Below are 21,728 nucleotides of genomic sequence, written 5' to 3'. Positions count from 1 at the left end.
GGGCCGTAGGTTGCCTACCCCTGAGCTAAGGGTTAACTAGAACACCTTAGAAAACACTAGTCAAAGAACAGATAAGAACTCAGAAAAACCAATTCAGCAACAAGAAGAACAAAACAGGTCCACCAACAGTCAGGGTCGGAGGCTGCAGGCAGCACCCGGGTGGGCAGGATGTTAGGACCTTCGTCTGCTGGAAATGAACGTATCACGGCTAAGTACCAACGTTCGTTTTCCCAGCAGACAGGGTCCTAACCTCTTGTATTCTGGGATTTACAAAAGCCCTCTCGAACTGGGAGGGAAGTACTGCTAGGAGACAGTGGCCCCCGACACAATCTGCTGGAGGACCCTCCTTCCAAATGACGCTTCAGCGGACTGAGACATGTCCAGTTTGTAATGTCTTATGAAGGTTGAAGGCAACTTCCATGTGGCCGCCTTGCAAATTTATGATGGGGAGATGCTAGTGGTCAGGGCCGCATAGGTCAATGCACTCCTGGTTGAGTGAGCCATCACCCCCTCGGGGGGAGTGAGATCAAGAGTTTGGTAGCTCTCTTGAATACAAGACCTGATCCACCTAGTCAGAGTCAAGACCGATACCTTGCGCCCCAAAGAGCCTGGGCGAAAGGAAATGAACAACGCCTCGAATGACTTGAAGGTTGAGGTCCTCTTGATGTAGATTTTGAGGATTCTGCACACATCCAATGTGTGCCAGGTCTTTTCCAAGTCCTTCTTAGGATTGGGGCAAAATGAAGGCAGGAGAATGTCCTGTGACACGTGAAAGGCTGAGTTGACCTTAGGCACAAAGTTAGGATCTGGACGAAGGCACACTGAGTCTGGCCTAAAAATACATAAGACTTTATGAACCGACAGGGATCCAGCTCTGACACCTGTCTGGCGGAGATAATGGCCATGAGGAAGATAACCTTAAGGGAGAGGTGTTTGAAGGAAGCCTCCCGAAGGGACTTGAACGGCCCAACCGTCAGCACCTTTAAGATCATGTTCATTTCACAAATTGGAAAAGGATGTCTGGTGGGCGGGGCCCTGTTGGAAACTCACCTCAACAACCTCTTAATGTGAGGATGGCCGCCATTCTAGCCGCTCTCTTATAGAGCCGAACCGATGTGATGGCAGACACCTGCCTCCTAATCGTATTGGGTCTGAGTCCCTTTTTAATGCCCTCTTGGAGGAACTGTAGCAGGTCAGCCACTGAAAACCTGAAGCAGTCGATGAGAACTTGTCTAAAAGGTGGATTATGTGATCAATCAGAATAGGACCTGATCTAATCTGGACCTTTGGCAGCTTCCACCCGATCACTGATCACCTTGTCAACTGGTTATAGCAATGAAGGTGATATTAAGGTGATTTAACTTGTAGCAATGAAGACTTACCACTCTGAAAGAGGAATGTTAATGTCTGACCTCCAACTAATATTTCAAAACAATGTGCAGTTCTTTACTGGAACAACTGTACACCTGTGTAAAATAAGACTAATTCTATGGTTAGGCAAGGGAGACACTGGATTAACCTTTATCTCGCACACACTGGTGAGTCCATGCAGAAGCATGGATGCACTCTGTTAACAGGGCCTGTTGTCAGAATTAAGTCTGATTTCATCTGAGGATGAACTTGTCTAGAGGCTTCAAAAATCACCCCAACTCCATGTAGCAGACTATCATCAACCTATATGAAGGCTGAGGGGTCTCCTGGCTGAATGAACTGCTGATTAAGGAGTCATGAATGGGAACAGAGGGCTTGGCAAGGATAGCCCTCGGATATCTAATTTCTAGGAGAGAATTTTCTCCACAAAAAAGATCTGTCAAAGGAAAACAAACATGGTACAGTGGGCCCTCAATATGCACTGGAGTTGTTAGGTGACCTTTGTTCTTTCAGTGAACAAACCTCATCCATGTTGGCCAAAGAACAAAAACTGGATGAAAATTTGAAACTCCTGTTACTGATGAGGTAAAGTCAGAAATTCAATGGGACCTTAAACTGGATGATCAAGGCATACATGGCAGATAATCCCAATGTTGAGTTTTAACATATAGGGAACCCTGGTGGCACAGTGGTTAAATGCTGGTACTGTAGCTGCATGGGTGTGAGTTCGATCCCAAGGCTCCAAGGTTGACTCAGCCTTCCATTGTTTCGTAGGTTGGCAAAATGAGTACCCAGCTTGTTGGGGGCAATTGGTTTACAGATTGTAAACCATTTAGAGACTGCTGAGTTCACTGATAAGCAGTACAAGATTGTAAATGCTATTGCTATTGCTAACATATGCATATCAAGATGTGCATACACACACGGACATCAAGATGTGCCACAAGAAAGCCTAGGATCCAGTTGACTTGAGTTGCTGTACCAGAGAAGAGTAGAAGGGCCTTAAGAACAGTTCAGGTGAAATAGGTAGTATGAATCTGGGAAAGATCCTGAGGCTGTTGTCATCTACAAGGAAAGCCTGCTGAGATCTGCTATATTGCTGCCAAAAATCTGCAGAGCATGCAATGAAAACAAAAAAACTGGTTCTGGATGATGGTGTAACAAAATAGTGCATACTCATATGTTAAAGCCACATTACAGGCAAGAGACCCTGGTTTTACATGCTGTATGTGAAAGTGGGGGAGAAGAACCTTTTCTGCCCTGTTGGGAGAATCTAGATTTCTCAAGGTATAATTCAGAGAAGACCAATCTTGATGAATCTCTTCCTCCAGCACAAAAAGACGAGTTACTGACCAAGTATCAAAGTGTGTTTTTGACTCTCACAGTTGGGCTGAAGGAATCCAAAATTATATTAGAACAGGGGATGCTATTTCTATTACAACCTCACCGTAAGGAGTCACAAGGAAGTATGCAGAGAAGATAGCACAGGATATTGATGAAAAGTTGAGATCAGGAATTACAGAGTGATCACCAGTAGTAGTGATGGATAAACCAGATCACACAATTAGGTTTTGTGTGGACTTTTATCAATTGAACCAGATAACCCAAACAGATGTTTATTTAATGTCCAAATTAGATGATCTCATTGAGAAGATGAGCAAGAATAATTACATCAGCAACCTGGAGGTAACTAAGACCTACTGGCAAGTCCCAGTGAATCCCACAGACCAAGACAAAACAGCCTTCATCAACAAAAAGGCTTGTTGGAATTTATGGTAATACTGTTCAGACTCAAACCTACCCTGTCTACTTTTCAGCTATTAGCAGAGAGGGTAATAAGTAGACAAAGAAAGTTTTCAGTTACCTATAGATGATATCGACATTTAAAGCCAAACCTGGAAGGACGACACAAAACACCTGGAGCAAGCGCTTGAGAGAATTAGGAACACTGATCTTACAATCAAAGTTCCAAAATGTCATGTGGGAAAGACAGAAATTAACACAGAAAGACAGAAATTAAGTATTTGGAATGCACTGTAGGGAATGGCACATTAAACCTGAAGGGTTTAAGGTGCAGGCCATCTATTGTTGGTTAGTTTCAACTTCTCAAAAGAAGGTGTGAGTCTTTCTTGGCCTGATGGGGTATTATAGGAAGTTTATTCTAAATTTCAGTACCCTAGCAATGCCACTGTCAGAGCTGACCACAAAAAGGTTACCCTGCCAAGGTCAATTGGACAATTTCTTCTCAGGGAGCCTTTGGAAGTTTAAAGAAAGCAGCCCCTGTCTTAACAACTCCTGACTTCAATAAAGCATTTACAGTGACCACAGATGTTTCTATTATCGGGCTTGGGGGAGTACTTAGTCAAAAAGTCCAGACGGACAGCTTCAATCTGTCCTGTTTGTGAGTAAAAAGCTGTTGCTCCAGGAGAAACATCTGGCTACAGTGGATGAGTGCTTGGCAATGGACTGGGCATTATACAAATTGAAATCTTATCTATGAGTACAAGGTTTGTGTTATGAACTGACCATCTGCCACTATATTGGTTGAGTCATCCTAAGGGCAATAATAGGAAACTTATTACAATACAGTCTCTTACTCCAAGATTTTGATTTTGATATTCACCATATTAAAGCTCAATAAAATGTGGTCCACAAGGCAACCCAAAGAAGCAACAAAGATAAATATCGATGTGTAATGTGGTGTGTGTGTGTCTGTTTCAATGTATAAATAAATATTTCTGTGGATTGTACAAGAGGAGATTGACAAAGGAGTTTCAAGGGGGGTGTGTGTGTAAAAGCGGTCTTTTTGGAACATTTGCTTAGCAAGCTGCAGTCAAATTTGACATGAATGATTAGGTAGACCAAGTATCTATCACAATGGAAGTATATGACAGAGAAAAATTGTCAGTTTAAAGAGTGAGGAGAATTAGTGGCAAGAGACCTGGGGGGGGGGGTGTTGAAGTGAGGTCTAAGCTAGCAGATTCAGAAGTGAGGAACTGGGGCTGCATGTTGTGATAAAAGACGCCTAACACATGATGTAAGTACTGTAAAAGGTTATTGAGTTGGAACTTGATAAAGACAAGTTATTATTACTGGCATAACAAAAGTTACAGTTTATTTTCATATAATCAGTAATACTAACCGGTTATCAGTAATAGGGCTGTTCGACAGTGGAAAACACTCCCTTGGAGTGTGGTGGAGTCTTCTTTGGAGGACTTTAAGCAGAGGCTGGATGGCCATCTGTCGGGTATGCTTTGACTGAGATTTCCTGCATGGCAGGGGTTGGACTGGATGGCCCTTGTGGTCTCTTCCAACTCTACAACTCTACAATTCTATGATTCTATAATACTATCTGTGTGGTAAATTATTCAGAAACACATTACCAACTACACCAACCTTTTTGGACACCGGACTAAGCACGGGGGTTCCAATACCTCTAAAAGGGAAATATAAGGCAATCTTCCCTTACAGACAGAATGTCTCTAAACTAAATGACAAAAGAAAACCGACCAGGAAGGTCTGGTGCTTGTGAATATACAATTTATGAATATTCACAAGCACCAGACTTTCCTAGTTTATTCTTTTTGTTCCTTGATCTCTGACACAAAGATGTGTCTGATGAGGGTAGGTATGTAATAATGCTGTGGAAAGGACAGGAGCAGGGCTTTTTATTAAGGTAAGACTGAGAACTAGTCTAAGCAGGAATAAAAGACTATTCCTCCCGGTCACATCAGTCCCTTCACTGGAACATTATTCCTGTCTATCTTTTGAGGATTCAATGGGAGGAAAGGGACTTAGATACCTAGTGGGAGCAAGAAAGCAAGATGTGGGTGATTTCTCTTTCTGCCTTTCCCACTTGCCCTGAAATAATCCAGTCTTTCATGGCAGTGGTGGCTGGCCAGAGCGACAGTGGCAATTGGAGAAGGCAGATCAGACTCGGGGGTGGTGGGGGTAGATACTGCTAGTGGGACTCCCAACATCCCACACAGTGGTCCAAGCTAAGGAGTCCACCTGGACCTCACAGTGATCTTGACGTAAAATCTGCTAATTAAGGGCTTCCTTAAATAATCCAGCCTTTCATTGTAATGGTGGCTGGATGGGATAATAGCTGTGGATCAAACTCTTGGGGGAGATACTGCTAGTGGGACTCCCAGCATCCCAAGCAGTGGTCCAAGATTAGGAGTCCACCTGGACTTCACAGTGATCTTGACGTAACATCTGCTAATGAAGGGCTTCCTGGGAAGAAAGGCCAGAAATCAGCAAAGCTGGGAAAAAACACTCAGCCTGCTAGAACGTATCAAGAGTGAAGAAGAGCTCTCAGGGTTACTCTTCAGCACTTGTAAACTGCTCAATCACAACAAAGAGGGAGCTTTACCTAGAGAAGACAGGATACCCAGATTCTCCTCCATCACTTCCCGATGAAGGGCCCTTTGGTCTGGGTCCAGCAGGGCCCACTCCTCCTCCTTGAAATACACAGCCACCTCCTCAAAGGTCACCTGACAAGAGAGAATCATATTGCTTCAGACTGTTCAAGAAAACTGAAATCCTTACATGATGCCATCCATAAACCACTTGCAATGGCATCTTTGGTGGAAGCAATTGGGGGGGGGGGGACAAGTTTCTGTGGGACCAGGGAGCAGTCAAAGGAAGATGAGCACTTCGTCTATTCCTTTGTTGGCTCACTTGAGATCCTGTTCCCTACCTTGTCAAGTCTTGCAGAATCTGTTCTGAGTCCATCAGGATGAAGAGATGTGCACATATAGGCCCAGTCCTTATTCTACCTCCTGGGAGGAACACTGAAGGAAAGAAAAGTGGTTAACCCTTCGTCTTCTTCCTCTTTCAAGGCCCTCCTATGTAATAACAACAATAAATAAAATAATAAAAATTTTATTTATATCCTGCTCTCTACAAAATGCAATCGGGGCGGCTGTGTAAATGCAAAAACATCATACTGTACGGAACAAAAAGAACTAGTAGATCACTGTAGATCACAGTCATTCTGAAACTTTGCATGGGGAAAAATGGTTAATAAATAATGCAAAGCAAGTAGGCAAGCATCCCATATGAATAAACAGCCACAAAAAGTGTTAACAGACTTGACAGAAAAAGCACAAAATTTGAGTGAGAAGAGAACAGAAGGACTTGAAAGAAGTTCCTGGCTCTCCCTTGTGTCAGAATAGACAGGACCGAAGTTGGACTCTGGGGCAACCGGATAAAGACGAGGATTCACCACTAAAGCAGCCATTCCTTCATCTCTCTCCCTTAGAATACCCAGGTATACCTCAGGTAATGAGCAGATTTTTTCTTCTAGGCATTACTGGTTATAAATATGTGTATAAGTCAGCCCAGTATAAATCGAAGGAAGGCTTTGGGACATGGGTATGACCTGTGTTGAAGTTAAGCAAAAACTAGGGGGTGTTAACAAAAAGACATAAAGGACTAAGCAGAGGAAAAAAGATGTCTAAAAACCTGGGGCGGGGTGTTAATCAGATGCTGATGAAACCCAGATATACCTTATATTCCGGCGTACAAGACTACTTTCTGACCCTTTAAAACGGGGTCAAAAGTGGGGGGGGGGGTCTTGTATGCCGGTAAGAGCATCTTACCTGGTTGTCCTGCCAGCTCCAAAGGCCCCTCCGGGGACTTTGGAAGCCAGCGCAGGGGTGCCTCCCTGGCTGCTGGCTTCCAAAGCCCTCCGGAGGACGCCCTCCGGAGACTTTGGAAGCCGGCGCGAGGGGGCTCCCTGGCTGCTGGCTTCCAAGCCCTCCGGAGGACGCCCCCGGAGACGTTGAAGCCGGCGCGAGGGGGGCTTCCTGGCTGCTGGCTTCCAAAGGCCTCCGGGAGGACGCCCTCCGGAGGACTTTGGAGGCCGGAGCGAGGGGGCTCCCTGGCTGCTGGCTTCCAAAGCCCTCCGGGGGTCGCCGTCCGGAGGACTTTGAAGCCGGCGCGAAGGGGCCTCCCTGGCTGCTGGCTTCCAAAGCCCTCCTGGATGACGCCTCCCGAGGACTTTGGAAGCCGGCGCGAGGGGAGCTTCCCTGCTGCTGGCTTCAAAGGCCTCTGGAGGCCTGAAAAGCTAGCGTGCTTGTGCGCCTCCGCGCGCATGCGCACCCCTAACTTCGGCTCATCCAGGCCTCTGGAGGGCTTTGAAGCCACGTTGTGGGCATTAGGCCCCCTAACTTGGCCTTTAATAGGCCAGGGCACGCTGCATGCAAGGCAGCTTTTGCAGGCCTCAGCAAAGTCCTGGGGAATTGTTGCCAGCAAGCCTCGAAGATAATCCCCAAACGTTTGGCCAAAATTCACCAATCCCCCCCCCCAATATCCTCCCAAATACGTACTTATTTCAACTCTCAAATTACCATTAAAACTAATCACCAAATCACACCAAAAGCTCTGAAAAGTCCCCGTTTTTGTGTAAAGTCACCACATTGGCAACACATCGCCTCTGCCCCTCCTAGTGTTCAAAAAAATAAAAATAATAATGCATACCAGTAATTAAAAATAAAATAAAAACAGAAATAAGATAGATGATAGATAATAGATAGAACTATAGTAAATAAATAAATAAATAAATAATAAATAAATAAATCATAAGCCAAGCAACTCACTTGCTGTGACTGGCCGGTTGTTGTACACTGGGTACCACATACAGTACAGCACCCAGTACCTGTACCTGTTCATACAGTACAGCAAACCGGTACTACGTACGTATGAGAACTATCCAACAATCAAAATCCCATCATGGCTCATCAGCAAGAAGAAAGAAATATGAAGCCAGTTTCAAACTTAAAGTTGTAAACTTTGCCAGGGAACATAATAACTGCGCTGCTGCAAGACAATTGGAGTAAAGAAAAGATGGTTCGGGACAGGAAAGCAAATGAAAAAAAGCATTAGAGGATATGCCAAGGGGTAAGTGTGCATTACGAAGAGGCACCCCCATTGGCCAGAACTTGAAAAACATGTAAGCAGACATGGTGAATGAGCACGTCGCCAAAATGGTTATGTAGTGACACAGAAATCAATACTTCTGTTTCACTTCAGTGGGCCAATCTAACCCAGATCACAGCAACAATTTAAGCCACTGTATCCTGGTGTACTAGATTCAGGAAAGGCATGATATGGTACTGAGGCAAAAGACAAAAATTGCTCAGAAATTACCTGCAGACTTTATAGCAAAGTAATTCGTTCCATAGATACGTAATACAACGCGCACTAAACATGGCATAGCATGAATTTTGATATGGTTGGAATAAAACTGTCCATCAAAAGGTGAAAAACAATTTTATTAAAACAACAGGACAGAGAAATCCAGTTTTATACAGTGGTATTAGGATGCACAGCTGATGGCACCAAACTGAGACCAATTATTATTTTTAAAAGAAAAAACCATGCCAAAACTCAAGTCCCTGTTGGTTGTTTTTGTGCATGTGAATGAAAAAGGCTGGATGATGAAGAGGGGGTAAGCTATGGCTTGACAATGTATGGGAGCAGGCGACCGGTGGACTATTAAAAACGTTAGTCTACTGGTGTGGGATATGTTCAGGGCTCATTTAACTCCCAGCACCACAGCAAAGGCTGCAGACTAAACACAGATGGGCAGTTTATTCCTGCCGGATTGACATCATTGGTACAGCCACTGGATTGGGCCATAACAAGCCATTAAAAGATCGCATTCGAGAACAGTGGAATGAATGGATGGTAACAGCGAAAGTCATTCACAAAGGGAGGAAACATGCGTGCTTCCACAGTTGGATGTTTTGTGCAAATGCGTCATAAAAGCCTGGAATGATATTGATGGCAGAAACAGTAATCAAGTCTTTCAAGAAGTTGTGGCATATCAAATTCATTAGATGGTATGGGAGGATGACTACTTGTGGCAAGATGAAGAGAAGCCAAAGCTGGAGACTACACCATCTGATACAGAGTTCGATCCATACGATGACTGCTTACAGGTTTTCACAAGATCTCATGATGTATTTATGGTATCAGATGACGAACAGAGGATTTGAAGGCTTTCCTGTAGAAACAACATAGCTTGCAGTTATGATGGGCATGCTAACTCACCAGGGACATGCCCAGCACTTGCTCTCTCTTATATTGTTTATTATCTTCCTCCTATCATCGTCAGTTCCAGTTTTGGTTGACAGCTTAAGAAGACAAAACAGCATGGCAGCGCTTGTTCTTTTCAGTTTTAGAGTGAATTAGGAAAGTTTAATCCACTTCCACTTTTCTATGTTTACATGTTTGATGACCAGCCTTATGTTATAAGTGACAGTTTTCTGTCATAAGCATTAGAATAAAATTACCATATTGGAAACAAATATGGAGTGTTTTAAATTTTTATTGGTGTACATTGGAAGAGGGGTGGTCTTATACGGCGAGTATATCCCAAACTCTATATTTAACTGGAAAAGTTGGGGGTCCGTCTATATAACGCCAGGCGTCGTATAGGCCGGAAAATACGGTACTCTATTTCTCCATGTTTTGGACTTCAGCCTTGACTTCAGATGGCATCTCTCCTCTCAGTGAATGTCTTGAAGTGGTAATGGACTGGATGAGAAGAACAGACTAAAAGTGCATCCAGACAAAATGGAGGTACACACAGTAGATTACCTATCTGATTTTTGATTGGATAGTTGATGTTGATGTTTTTCATTGTTGCCTGCTTATTTTAACCAATTATATTTTATATTATTACCTATTGTTTTACTGGTATTTTGTATATTGTACGCCATTGGCAGCTTTCATTTTTACTGATTTGATCCTTTATATGTACAGCGCTGTGCACATTTACATTGGTATAAAAGTAAACTATAATAATAATAATAATGACCCCTAAACCAGGTATTGGGTTACAACTACCAGTCCTAGATGGGGTCACACTCTCCTCAAAGGCTGTATTTGCAGTCTGGGAGTGCTCCTCGAATCAGGTAAACGCAATAGTCAGGAGCGCTTGTTATCAGCTTTGGCTGATATGCCTGCTGTGTCCTTTCCTGGAACCAGGGGACATGGAAACTGTGGTACATGGTCTGGTAACCTCATGACTCGACTTCTGCAGTGCACTCTACAAGGGGCTACCTTTGTGCTCAGTCTGCCAGATTGATCACGGGAAAAATCCAGAAATGACCATATCACACCAGTCTTAAAATGACTCCACTGGCTGCCTTTTGGTTTCCAGGAGCAGTACAAGGTGTTGGTTATGACCTTTAAAGCCCTAGAGAAAATGCCAGCCAAATCTAAGCTCTTTTTTTATATAAAATTACCAGCTTGGTAGATGAAGGGAATGCTGTGGATATAGCATATCTTGATTTCAGTAAGGCCTTTGACAAGGTTTCCCATGATATTCCTGCAAACAAGCTAGTGAAATGTGAGCTAGACAACAAAACGGTTACATGGATTTGTAACTGGTTGACCGGACAAAGCAGAGTCAGTTATAGAGAGCATATTAACTCCTGTATTGAAACAGCTTCACTGGCTAACAGTTCGTTTTTTAGCACAATTCAAAGTGGCCTATATAGCCCTATATGACTTAGGTCCAGACTATTTGAGAGACCATATTTCCCCATATGAACCATCTAGAGCCCTAAGATCCTCAGGAGAAGGCTTTTCATCCTGGAGAAAAATAACCAGTGGGGTCCCACAGGGTTCTGTCCTGGGTCTGGTGCTATTCAACATCTTTATCAATGACTTGGATGAAAGAATTGGGGGAATACCTATCAAATATGCAGATGACACCAAATTAGGAGTAGCAGCTAATATCCCAAAGGACAGGATCAAAATTCAAAATGATCTGAATTGACTAGAAAGCTGGGCCAAAGCTAACAAAATGAATTTCAACACGGAGAAATGTAAGGTAATACACTTAGGGCAGAAAAATGAAATGCCCAGACATAGGATGGGCGACACCTGGCTGAACGAGACATGTGAAAGGGGCTTGGGAGTCCAAGTAGACCACAAGTTGAACATGAGTCAACAGTGCGATGTAGCAGCTAAAAAGGCCAATGCAATTTTAGGGTGCATCTACAGAAGTATAGTATCTAGATCAAGGGAAGTAATAGTGCCATTCTATTCTGCTTTGGTCAGGCCCCATCTGGAATACTGTGTCCAGTTCTGGCACCACAATTCAAAAAGGATGTGGAGAAACTGTAGCATGTGCAAAGGAGGGCGACTAAAATGGTGAAGGGTCTGGAACCCATGCCCTATGAGGAACAACTTATAGGGAGCTTGGGATATTTAGCCTGGAAAACAGAAGGTTAAGAGGTGACATGATAGCCCTGTTTAAATACTTAAAGGGATGCCATATTGAGGAGGGAGCAAGCTTGTTTTCTGCTGTTCCAGAGACAAGGACCCGGAGCAATAGATGCAAGCTACAGGAAAAGAGATTCCACCTCAACATTAGGAGTAACTTCCTTTTTCACACTCCATTCCTCTGATGTTGGAATAGTTGGGGATCTCCAATATTTGGCATACAACACTCTGGCAGTTATCATATACAGTAAGATGCTCAACTCGTCTTGCACTAAAGTATCAGATATTGCATATGTTATATTCAGCAAAAATAATTCAAGATTCAATGGTATATTCTTTTTTAGTGTGAGCATTATATTTTTATGTATCTGTTTCCAGAATGTTTTAACACTTTTGCACTGCCACCAAACATGATACAAAGAACTACCCTCCTGTTTACATTTCCAGCAGTTTGAATTATTACGTTTACCTATTTTTGCAAGTCTGGTTGGGGTCAAGTACCACCTAAAAACACTTTATAATAATTTTCTTTCAGATCATTACACATAGTAAAACACAGGCTCTTTTCCCAAACTCTTTCCCAACTGGTCAAAGGGATTTCCTTTCCAATATTTTGGGACCATTTTATCATGTTTGTTTTTACAGTTTCTTCTATCATTTACATGCTTAATAAAAATTGGTAGAATTTTTTAATTATCTTTTTCCTACTCCCCTTTATAATTTTATCAAATTCTGTCTCATTTGGTTCTATACCATCTTTAGCTAAGTCTCTTTTCCAAACCTCCCTGATTTGCCAATACGTGAACCAATTAATTTGGGGATCCAATTCCAATATTTCCTCTTTCAATTTGAAATAATCAGTTTGAGCAGATTTTTTTAAGATATCGTCATAGCTCAACCACTTAGTTGGAACTTCCTGACAGTAAGGGCTGTTCGACAGTGGAACAAATTCCCTCAGAGTGTAGTGGAGTCTCCTTCCTTGGAGGTCTTTAAGCAGAGGCTGGATGGCCATCTGTTGGGTATGCTTTGATTGAGATTTCCTACATGGCAGAATGGGGTTGGACTGGATGGCCCTGATGGTCTCTTCCAACTTTATGATTCTCTGACATGGCTTAGGTCCAACCAATTTACAGGACCGCCTCCTCCCGCACAATCCACCCTGCACACTTCGGTCCTCTGAGAGGAAACTACTGCAAATTATAAAGATCAGATTGACTGCAACCACCCAGAGGACCTTTTCATCTGCCGCTCCTAGACTATGGAATGGCCTGCCGGAGGAGATCCATCTTATTACTAGCTTAGATAACTGCAAAAAGGCTGCCAAGACGGATCTCTTCCGGCAGGCCTTTCTTGAACAACAATCCTGGCCACACACCTAATATGTTTACCCCATCGACTGCCCTGTGCCTAATCCCACACTGTTATTTTAATAGGATTATTCTATGTAGTTTATCTTAAAATTTTATTGTTTAATTCTGTTTTCGAGGAGGGAGGGAATATTGGGATTTTGTAGGGAGTTTAATATGTTAGCCACCTCAATTATCTTTGATAGAGAGGCGAGATTCAAATAAAAACTTTATTTTTATTTATTCTTAAAAATTCCAGCAGGCAGAAATGTTTTTGCTCATGCGAACGGCTGGATGGATGAAGATGAAACTATGGTAAATTTTGGCTGTGTAATGTGGGGCAAGTGGGCTAAGAAAATGTGCACGTGTCAAATAGCATGTAAGGGCAAGATTTAAGGTACAGTATTATCTCCTATCAAAAAAGGAAAAATCCTCTTCTCTGAGTAGAGTGGCAAAATGTGAGAGCTTACTCCATCCCAGGGAAACCTAAAAGATAAAAATGACCCCTCTATTCTCTTGGTGCTCCTTTGAAGGAAAGCACCAAAGAGGTCACTAGTATCTGTGTTTCTTATGATTTCCATTTTCGTAGCCAGACTTACAGATCTCTGCATTTTTAAAACAGAGGGAGCTGGTGAAGCAAGCTTATCTCATCTTCCCTTTCCTCTGTTTTGCTAGTCACACAGGATCAATAAGAGAACCCAGTGGAAGGTGTCATTTAGCTTGTTTTCTGGAGGCAGACATACACCACTATAATAGGACAGGCTAGTAAAGAATTTCATTCATTCCCACATCAAGCTTTATTGCATTGTATTCTGCAGACATGCTAACATAACTAGATCCTGAAATTCTGTGGTTCTCCAGCCCTCCTTCTATATCCTCTCAGTGCCAATGTTGCTTTAAAAAACCTAGTTACACAGAGGATTAGAAGAAAAGGAAGGCTGGGAAGGCATAAAGAGTCCTTGTAAAATATACTTGTCTGTCAGAGCCTTTGCTAACTGAGGCATGCTTCTAATTTCAAAGTGCTGGTGAGGCTATATAAAATGATTCAATTCTTCTAAGCCATAAAGCCCAGATATTTCAGACATAAGTGAGACAGTCAGGGAGGAAATTACCCTCTTAGTCCTTACTTATTGAGGAGGACATCCCTTCTCTGTCCTGCATGACCCTCTTCGGCTGCTGCCTTTGACAGGATTCAGGATTCTTCTCTATCTCAAGCATCTCTTCCTCAAACAAGTCCTGCAGCAAAGAAGAAAAGAAAAGATGAGGACAAGACCTTATGGTACACCATCTTCAGTTTAGATGATTTCCAGGTAAAAACTGGGATTGAATGGCTAGATTTATAAGATGATGGTGATGATGTTTTTATTTATCTGTATTCTTTTTGGCAGAGGGAATTGGGTGTGACAGTGGTTTACAATAAGTAGAACAGGTACAAGGAAAACACAAAAATAAATACATAAACAAACAAGTGGGAAAAATCTGTTGGAGATACCAGCATCCAAACAAGTTTCTACTTCCCAAAAGGCATTCAGTATAGTTGCCCCTAGACCTGTGATGGCGAACCTATGCCACAGGTGCCGAAAGTGGCACTCTGGGCCGTTTCGCCGAGCACAGGCACCGGGGGAAGGAGAAACAGGTACACGTGTGCCCGTTCCTCCTTAAAAATAATAATAATAAAATTTTTATTTATATCCCGCCCTTCTTATAATCAGGGCGGCTTACAACAAGGTTAAAACAATCCATACAAACAAGAAAACAAAAAGAATTAAAAATGCAAATACAACAGATCATACAAAAAATCACAAGAAAAAAGCCCCATAGCCCAACCTCTCGGCCACGGAAGAGGAGGGAGGCCCACAGGATTTTATTCGGGGAATGCCTGTTGGAACAGGAAGGTTTTTAAGTCCTTCCTGAATTGGGCCAGGGTGGTGGACGAGCGGAGCTCAGTGGGCAGCGTATTCCAAAGGGCTGGGGCAGCCGTGGAGAATGTCCTCCGTGTAGTGGAGGCTAACCTAGCCCCAGGCACCTTCAGTAATTGCTGCCCAGACGTTACTTCTCCCTCCCTGCCACGTCCTGGGCTCCGTCGCGGCCCTTGCAGCCCCAGACCTCCCTCTGGAGAGAGATCTGGGGCTGCAAAGGCTGTGGAGGCGCCCAGGAAGCGGCGTGCCCAAGCCCTCCCCTTCGGCCGAAAGGGCCCCTTGGAGCCCTTTCAGCCGAAGGAAGAGGCCAAAGGGAAGGGCCTGGGACGGGTGCCCAAGCTCTCCCCTTCGGCCGAAAGGGCACCTTGGAGCCCTTTCGGCCGAAGGAAAAAGCCGAAGGGAATGGTACCCAAGTCCTTCCAAGCCAGCCACATCCCAAACACGCTGAATCCCTATTCCTCCCTCTGGCTTTTGACTGACCAGCAGGCCTTCTTTCTTGACCGCTGTAAGACAGCTCAGATTGATAAAAATCCCTTGCAAAAATAGAATAAAATAGTGACATCCTCTCAAAATGACCGGGAAGAAATCATCTTACCTGCTCCTGCTTCAGTTTTTTCTCCTCTGCTTGGCTCAGGAGGAAGGCCTCTGCCAAGGCCACTGCTTGGGAGGTTGTCTCCGCTCCACACTCTCGAACCCAGCACCCCATCTCTGGGGGAAGGATGGCCAGGAACTGCTCCAGGATCACCAGGTCCATCATCTCAGCCTTGGTGTGTCTCTCTGGCTTCAGCCACTGGCAGCAGAGATTGTGGAGCTGGCTGCAAACCTTTCGGGGCTCCAAAGCCTCCTCCTGGAAGACAAACTGCCTGAAGTGCTGGCGCTGGACCTCAGAACTGAGCATCTTCTCCTCCAAGGTCCTCTGCATGGCTCTTATGGAAAGACGCAAGGCTCTTCTCTTCTGTCCTTAAACTGACCAGAGTGAAATCCTTCTCTGAACTTATGGAAGACTGAGTTGTGTTTCTAACACAGCAGAAAAGTACATTCCTCTTTCAGCGGATTCTGTCTCAGGTGCAATTACTGGGGACACAAAGGCCTACAAAGGAAAGAAAGCATCGTGTGAATGATCTGTTCTGAAGACCCTCTTGAGGGAAGGGGATGTTTTGGGGCAATGTCCAAAGTGGAAAGTGGCTGCTGTCTCTGTAGAGAAAGCCCCCTTCCCCTCCAAAGACCCTGAGGAGAGGCAGGGCATGTGTCTGGGTCTGGAGTCTTCCCTTTCCTCCTCTAGCCACAAACCAGGACCCTCTCCCCTATTTCCAATGCCCTTCCCTCCCTAACATTTCCCTGCCTCATCTTTCTCCTCCTTTTTTGGCCTCCTTTCCCCTTTCCTTCCTTTCAGCCCTTCTTTCTCTCTGAGGCAGAAAAGGCAATGCTGCTCTCATCAGCCTTCCCTCCCTCTCTGCCTCCAAGGCCTCCTTTTGGTGCCTGAAGCGGAGGAGGAGGAAGAGGCCCAAGTTGGGGGCGGTTGTTCCCAAGGCCCTTCCTCCCTGGAAGAGGAGCTGCCTGAGGCAGGCGCTTCATCCAGACCGAGGGGGGGGGGGCTTTCTCCTCCTACTCCTTCCTTCCTTCTCTCTGGAGGGAGGAAGGGGCTCCAAAAGGAAGGAAGCCAGGGAGGAAGACCCACGGAAGCAGCTGCAGCAGGGCCCTGCCTTCCTTCCTTGGCCTCCCTCGCAGGGCTGTTGGGGGGCTCATTTCAGGGGGAAGGGAAGGAAGGAGGGCCATGGAGCCCCAAAGGAGTCCAGTCCCCAGGGGTTCTCTGTCGGGAAAGAGAGGCCTGCCGCCCCCCTCTTTCTTCCTGCCTCCCACCTGCAGCCCTTAAAGGGACTTTGAGGAGGAGGAGAAGGGTTAAGCACCTCTTCCGGTCTTCCTCTCCTGCTTCGAGAGTCCAACCCTCCGCCTTGGCCCCGCCCCTTCCGGCTGTGGGAGGATGACAGAGAGACTGCTCCTAGAGAGGCGCTGAGGGGAAACCGGAAGAAGGGATTGTCAAGCCAGATCTCGGTTTCTCCTTGGAGGACCGAGGAGAGGAGGAGAAGCATGCCCTCTATTCTTAGTCTCCTTCCTCGCAGGGCTCTTGTGAGGTTCCTTTCAGGAGGAAGGAAAGGGAAGGAGGTCCCTGAAGGGAAACGGAAGAGGAGGCCCCGCCCCTTCCGGCTCTGCGCGGAGACGAGCGAGAGGAGGCTCCTAGAGAGGCGCTGCTCAGAGGGGAACCCGGATGAAGGAGAGACGCTCTAGGCAAATAAATAAACCCTCTCCCAAAGGATCAAGGCGGCTTACAATAAAATACAATAAAAATGCACTATACGTTACAGAAGTGTTTCCCATTATTCCCTCCCTCCTGAAACAATGAAACCATAATGAAATACCATCAAGACGTGAAAAGCGACGGAGAGATGAGCCATTTGGGGGTGTTCTGTGTAAGAGTCTCTTTCCATAGGATCCAAGTGGGTTCCTCAAGGAAGAGAGCCCTCTCAACAGCCTTTTTAAAGCTCTCAGTAATGTTTCAGATCTCTGCCATTTTCTAATCTAATAATAATAATAATGATGATGATGATGTGCTTGTCTGTCGGGGAAGGAAGGCATTGAGAAGGAAGAGGAGGAGGCCTGGTTTGCCCCTTCCACACTCTTTAATATTACGGTTCTTGTCTGACTTATGGCGGCCCTCTCAAGGGGTTTCCTTAGAGATGGAGGAGGGTCTGCCATTGCCTTCCTCTGGGGCTGAGAGGGTCCTCCATGTCATTTCTTGGCAAGATTTCTTCAGAGGGGATTTTTGCTATTGCCTTCCTCTGAGGCTGAGGGAGTGTGACTTCTTGCCCAAGGTCTTCCAGTGGGTTTCATGGCTGAGCTGGGATTCGAACCCTGGTCTCCAGAGTCTCCCTCTCAAACCACTGACTCTCTTTGCCCTTGTTCTGTGCCTTCTGTGCTTCATTATTCCTCTCGTTGTTGTTGTGGGCCTCCAAGTCATTTCCAGGTTATGTGCCCAGAGCACCCTCTCTCCCTCCCAAGCTCTGGTTCCTGGCAACCCATTTGCAGGCATGAAAGTTAAAGTGCTTCGAGTTCAGATCCCATTTCTCCTCCTGAGGGGATCCTGGGTCCATTAGCCTTTGCACAACCCCTTTGTTCTCAAGCCATTGTTTAAAATGAGGAGAAAGGAATTCGCTAGCTACATCAATTGGGGATCTTGGCCACATTTTTCTCAGATTGATACAGATTTCTTAACCTTTGCAAACATCTCAGACTTATGCTTCAGTAGATAAAAAATGTGGGATGCAATTTGTGTTTCCCAGGTTGCTAAATATCCGGGTATGTTTAACAAATCTCTCTCTCTCTCTCTCTCTCTCTCTCTGGCTTTTCTTCGCGAACGAAGATTCAGGAAGGACTCATTCCATGCTTTCTACAAGTGCGTTGATGACTGAAAAGGCCGATCCGGGATAAATAAGTCCAGTTGCAGAAAGCACAGCGGAAGGTCTCTTTGGGTGATGTTTCCGGGTTGCGGTTCTTTCTGCGTTGTCATTTCTCTTCGACACTTGTTCACCGTGAGCTTTCGAAAAAGACTGAAGCATCGTGCATAGTGCGTCTCCATGCCTCCCGATGTGATGCCAGGGCAGACTATTATTTGGCCAAGCCTGAGATGTTGTTTCAGGGAGTCCTTGTATCTCTTTTTTGGAGTGCCCCTCTTACATTGACCCGTGGCGAGTTCACTATAGAGTATTATTTTTGGGAGGCGATGGTCGTCCCATCTATGTCTTTGTTTGACTGCATCAGAAGATGCCCGTTGGCCGCGGCTAGCCAACCAGGTTGTTGGGGATGAGCTTTCGTTAGGCCACGTTTTGTAGGCCACTCTCCGTATGGAGCAAGCAGTGCTCTCCTTAACAAAGGCTGCTTGGTCATTCAGGATGCTGCTGAATAAGACTGTCATCCCTCGGGTCAGTCTCAAACGACCAAAGTCCTGAATCGCCTGCATGCAGGGTTCGGTCAGAGGCTTCCAATGCATCTTTACACCTGCTGTTTCGTCTCTCGCCTCACTACAGGGCTTTTTTGGAAGTTGAATGTATCCTTCAAACCTGTGCAATGGGTTTTTCTGTTGCAGCTCAGCGTGCACAGAACTGGCCTCACCCTTTAAACCAGAGGTTCGTCTGCTGAGGCCTTAACAAGCATGGAGTGTAGCAGTGAGGTCCTCAGGTTGTAGGTTTGGTTAGAGTTTCCTTTTCTTAGATGGTTGACCTTACAGGGTTAGACAAGCACCATCTGCCCGGGTTAGGGATTAGAGTTTTCCTTCTCCTAGGATGGTTGTCATAAGGCTAGAGAGCCTTTCCTGCCCTTTGGCGCTCTTGGTCAGACACTTCGGTTGTGACCTGTCTGGCATGGGAAGCCCTGCTGGTGGCTATTATACCACTGCCAGCATAGCTCACAACATCATTAGGGTGTGCAAGCCTCTCCCCCACGACAAGGGGGCGTCAGTGTAGAGGATTTAACACACACACACACACATATACTGAAACCTAATCTAACTGAGTTAATATAGCAGGAAGCCATCTGTGAAGCTTCCTCAGAGGACTGTGACTAACTGGAGACTGACAGGTGACAGTTGAGGATGTTCAGAGCATCAGAAAATGAGAGAAAGAGCTGCGGAAGGGAGGAGATGCAATGGATCATTCTTCCAACGGATTTCCATTGCCATCCACTCATGGGGAGAGATCCTGACTTGTGGGGGGGGCTTCGAATCGCTTCCTACTACAGACCCCCAAGTCAGACTGAGGAATTGGATGATGTCTTTCTAGAACAGATAACCACATATTCAGAAAGGAGAGATGTAGTAGTGATGGGTGACTTCAATTATCCTGATATTTGCTGGAAGTCAAACTCAGCAAAATCCTCAAGGTCTAGCAAGTTCCTCACTTGCCTTGGATACAATTTCATTGTCCAAAAGGTGGAAGAGGCAACAAGGGGTTCAACTATTCTAGATCTTATCCTAACCAACAAGGATGACTTGGTTAATGGGGTGCAAGTGGTGGGATCCTTAGGTGGGAGTGACCATGTTCTCCTGGAGTTTGTTATACAATAGAAAGGAGAAGCCAGGCATAGTCAGACACACATTCTACACTTTAGGAGAGCGGATTTCAGTAAACTTAGAGAAGTATTGAGGGTGATCCCGTGGTCAGAAATACTAAAAGAGAAGGGAGTTCAAGATGGATGGGAGTTTCTCAAAAGGGAGATACTGAAGGCACAATTTCAAACAGTTTCAGTGAGGAAGAAAAATGGGAGATGTCTCAAGAAACCAGGATGGATGACTAAGGAACTTTCAACGGAGCTAAGATTAAAAAGGGACATGTATAAGAAATGGAAAAATGGGGAAATCACCAAAGAGGAATTCAAACAAATAGCGAGCCTGTGTAGGGGTAAAGTCAGAAAAGCCAAAGCAGAGGATGAACTCAGGCTTGCTAGAGAGGTTAAGAACAACAAAAAGGGCTTTTGTGGATATGTCCGCAGCAAAAGGAAGGGCCACTGCGTGCAGAAGATGGCAAAATGCTAACAGAGGACAAAGAAAAGGCAGAATTACTCAACACCTTTGCCTCAGTCTTCTCAGAAAAGGCAAAGGGAACTCAACCTGAGGATAATGGAGCAGAGGACAGAAAAGAGGAATTTCAGCACAGAATAAGCAAAGAGATAGTACAGGAATACCTGTTTGACCTAAACGAATATAAGTCTCCAGGACCAGATGAACTACATCCAAGGGTATTAAAAGAACTGGCAAATGTAATATCAGAGCCATTGGCAATAATCTTTGAGAACTCCTGGAAAACAGGAGAAGTCCCAGCAGACTGGAGGAGGGCAAACGTTTTTCCCATCTTCAAAAAGGGGGAAAAAGAGGATCCCAACAATTATCGTCCAGTTAGTCTGACATCAATACCAGGAAAGATTCTGGAGCAGATCATTAAACAGAGAGTCTGTGAACATCTAGAAGGCAATGCCATAATCACAAAAAGTCAACATGGGTTTCAGAGAAACAAGTCATGCCAGACAAATCTTATCTCTTTCTTTGATAAAATTACCAGCTTGGTAGATGAAGGGAATACTGTAGATATAGTATATCTTGATTTCAGTAAGGCCTTTAAAAAAGGTCCCCATGACATTCTTGCAAACAAGCTTGTAAAATGTGGGCTAGACAAGGCAGCTGTTAAGTGGATTTGTAATTGGTTGACCGGACGAACCCAAAGGGTGCTCAACAATGGCACCTTTTCATCTTGGAGAGAAGTGACCAGTGGGGTCCCACAGGGGTCTGTCCTGGGCCCAGTACTGTTCAACATCTTTATCAATGACTTGGAGAGAAAAATTTGGGGAATACTTATCAAATTTGCAGATGACATCAAACTAGGAGGAATTGCTAATACTCCAGAGGACAGGATCAAAATTCAAAATGACCTGAATAGACTAGAAAGCTGGGCCACAGCTAACAGAATGAACTTCAACAGGGAGAAATGTAAGGTACTGCACTTAGGGCGAAAAAATGAAATGCACAGATATAGGATGGGAGACACCTGGCTGAATGAAACTACGTGTGAAAGAGATCTAGGAGTCCAAGTAGGCCACAAGTTGAACATGAGTCAACAGTGCGATGCGGCAGCTAACAAGGCCAATGCGATTTTAGGCTGCATCAATAGAAGTATAGTGTCTAGATCAAGGGAAGTAATAGTGCCACTATATTCTGCTCTGGTCAGGCCCCACCTGGAATATTGTGTCCAGTTCTGGGTGCCACAATTCAAAAAGGACATTGAGAAACTGGAGCATGTCCAAA

The 21,728-nt window shown here is 44.9% G+C and overlaps 1 protein-coding gene across 3 annotated transcripts in view; it reads right to left on the bottom strand.

Annotated features, from left to right (window-relative positions):
- Positions 1-17,047, bottom strand: part of LOC121921987 (gastrula zinc finger protein XlCGF8.2DB-like) — a 31,310-nt gene extending 14,263 nt beyond the window's left edge. The window contains exons 1-5 of one of the 3 annotated variants that reach the window (XM_042450820.1): positions 16,789-17,047; positions 15,477-15,971; positions 14,090-14,198; positions 6,074-6,167; positions 5,747-5,867 (exon numbers count right to left, since the gene is read on the bottom strand). In XM_042450820.1, coding sequence (XP_042306754.1) covers positions 5,747-5,867; positions 6,074-6,130 — 178 coding nt within the window. In that variant the 5' untranslated portion in view covers positions 6,131-6,167; positions 14,090-14,198; positions 15,477-15,971; positions 16,789-17,047. The other 2 variants (XM_042450822.1, XM_042450823.1) reach the window with 2 other exon arrangements.
- Positions 17,048-21,728: the final 4,681 nt, after the last annotated feature.

Source organism: Sceloporus undulatus, chromosome 2 (assembly GCF_019175285.1).
Source record: "Sceloporus undulatus isolate JIND9_A2432 ecotype Alabama chromosome 2, SceUnd_v1.1, whole genome shotgun sequence".
In the NCBI taxonomy this organism is placed as follows: Eukaryota; Metazoa; Chordata; class Lepidosauria; order Squamata; family Phrynosomatidae; genus Sceloporus; species Sceloporus undulatus.
This window is presented reverse-complemented; position numbering and strand designations above follow the sequence as displayed.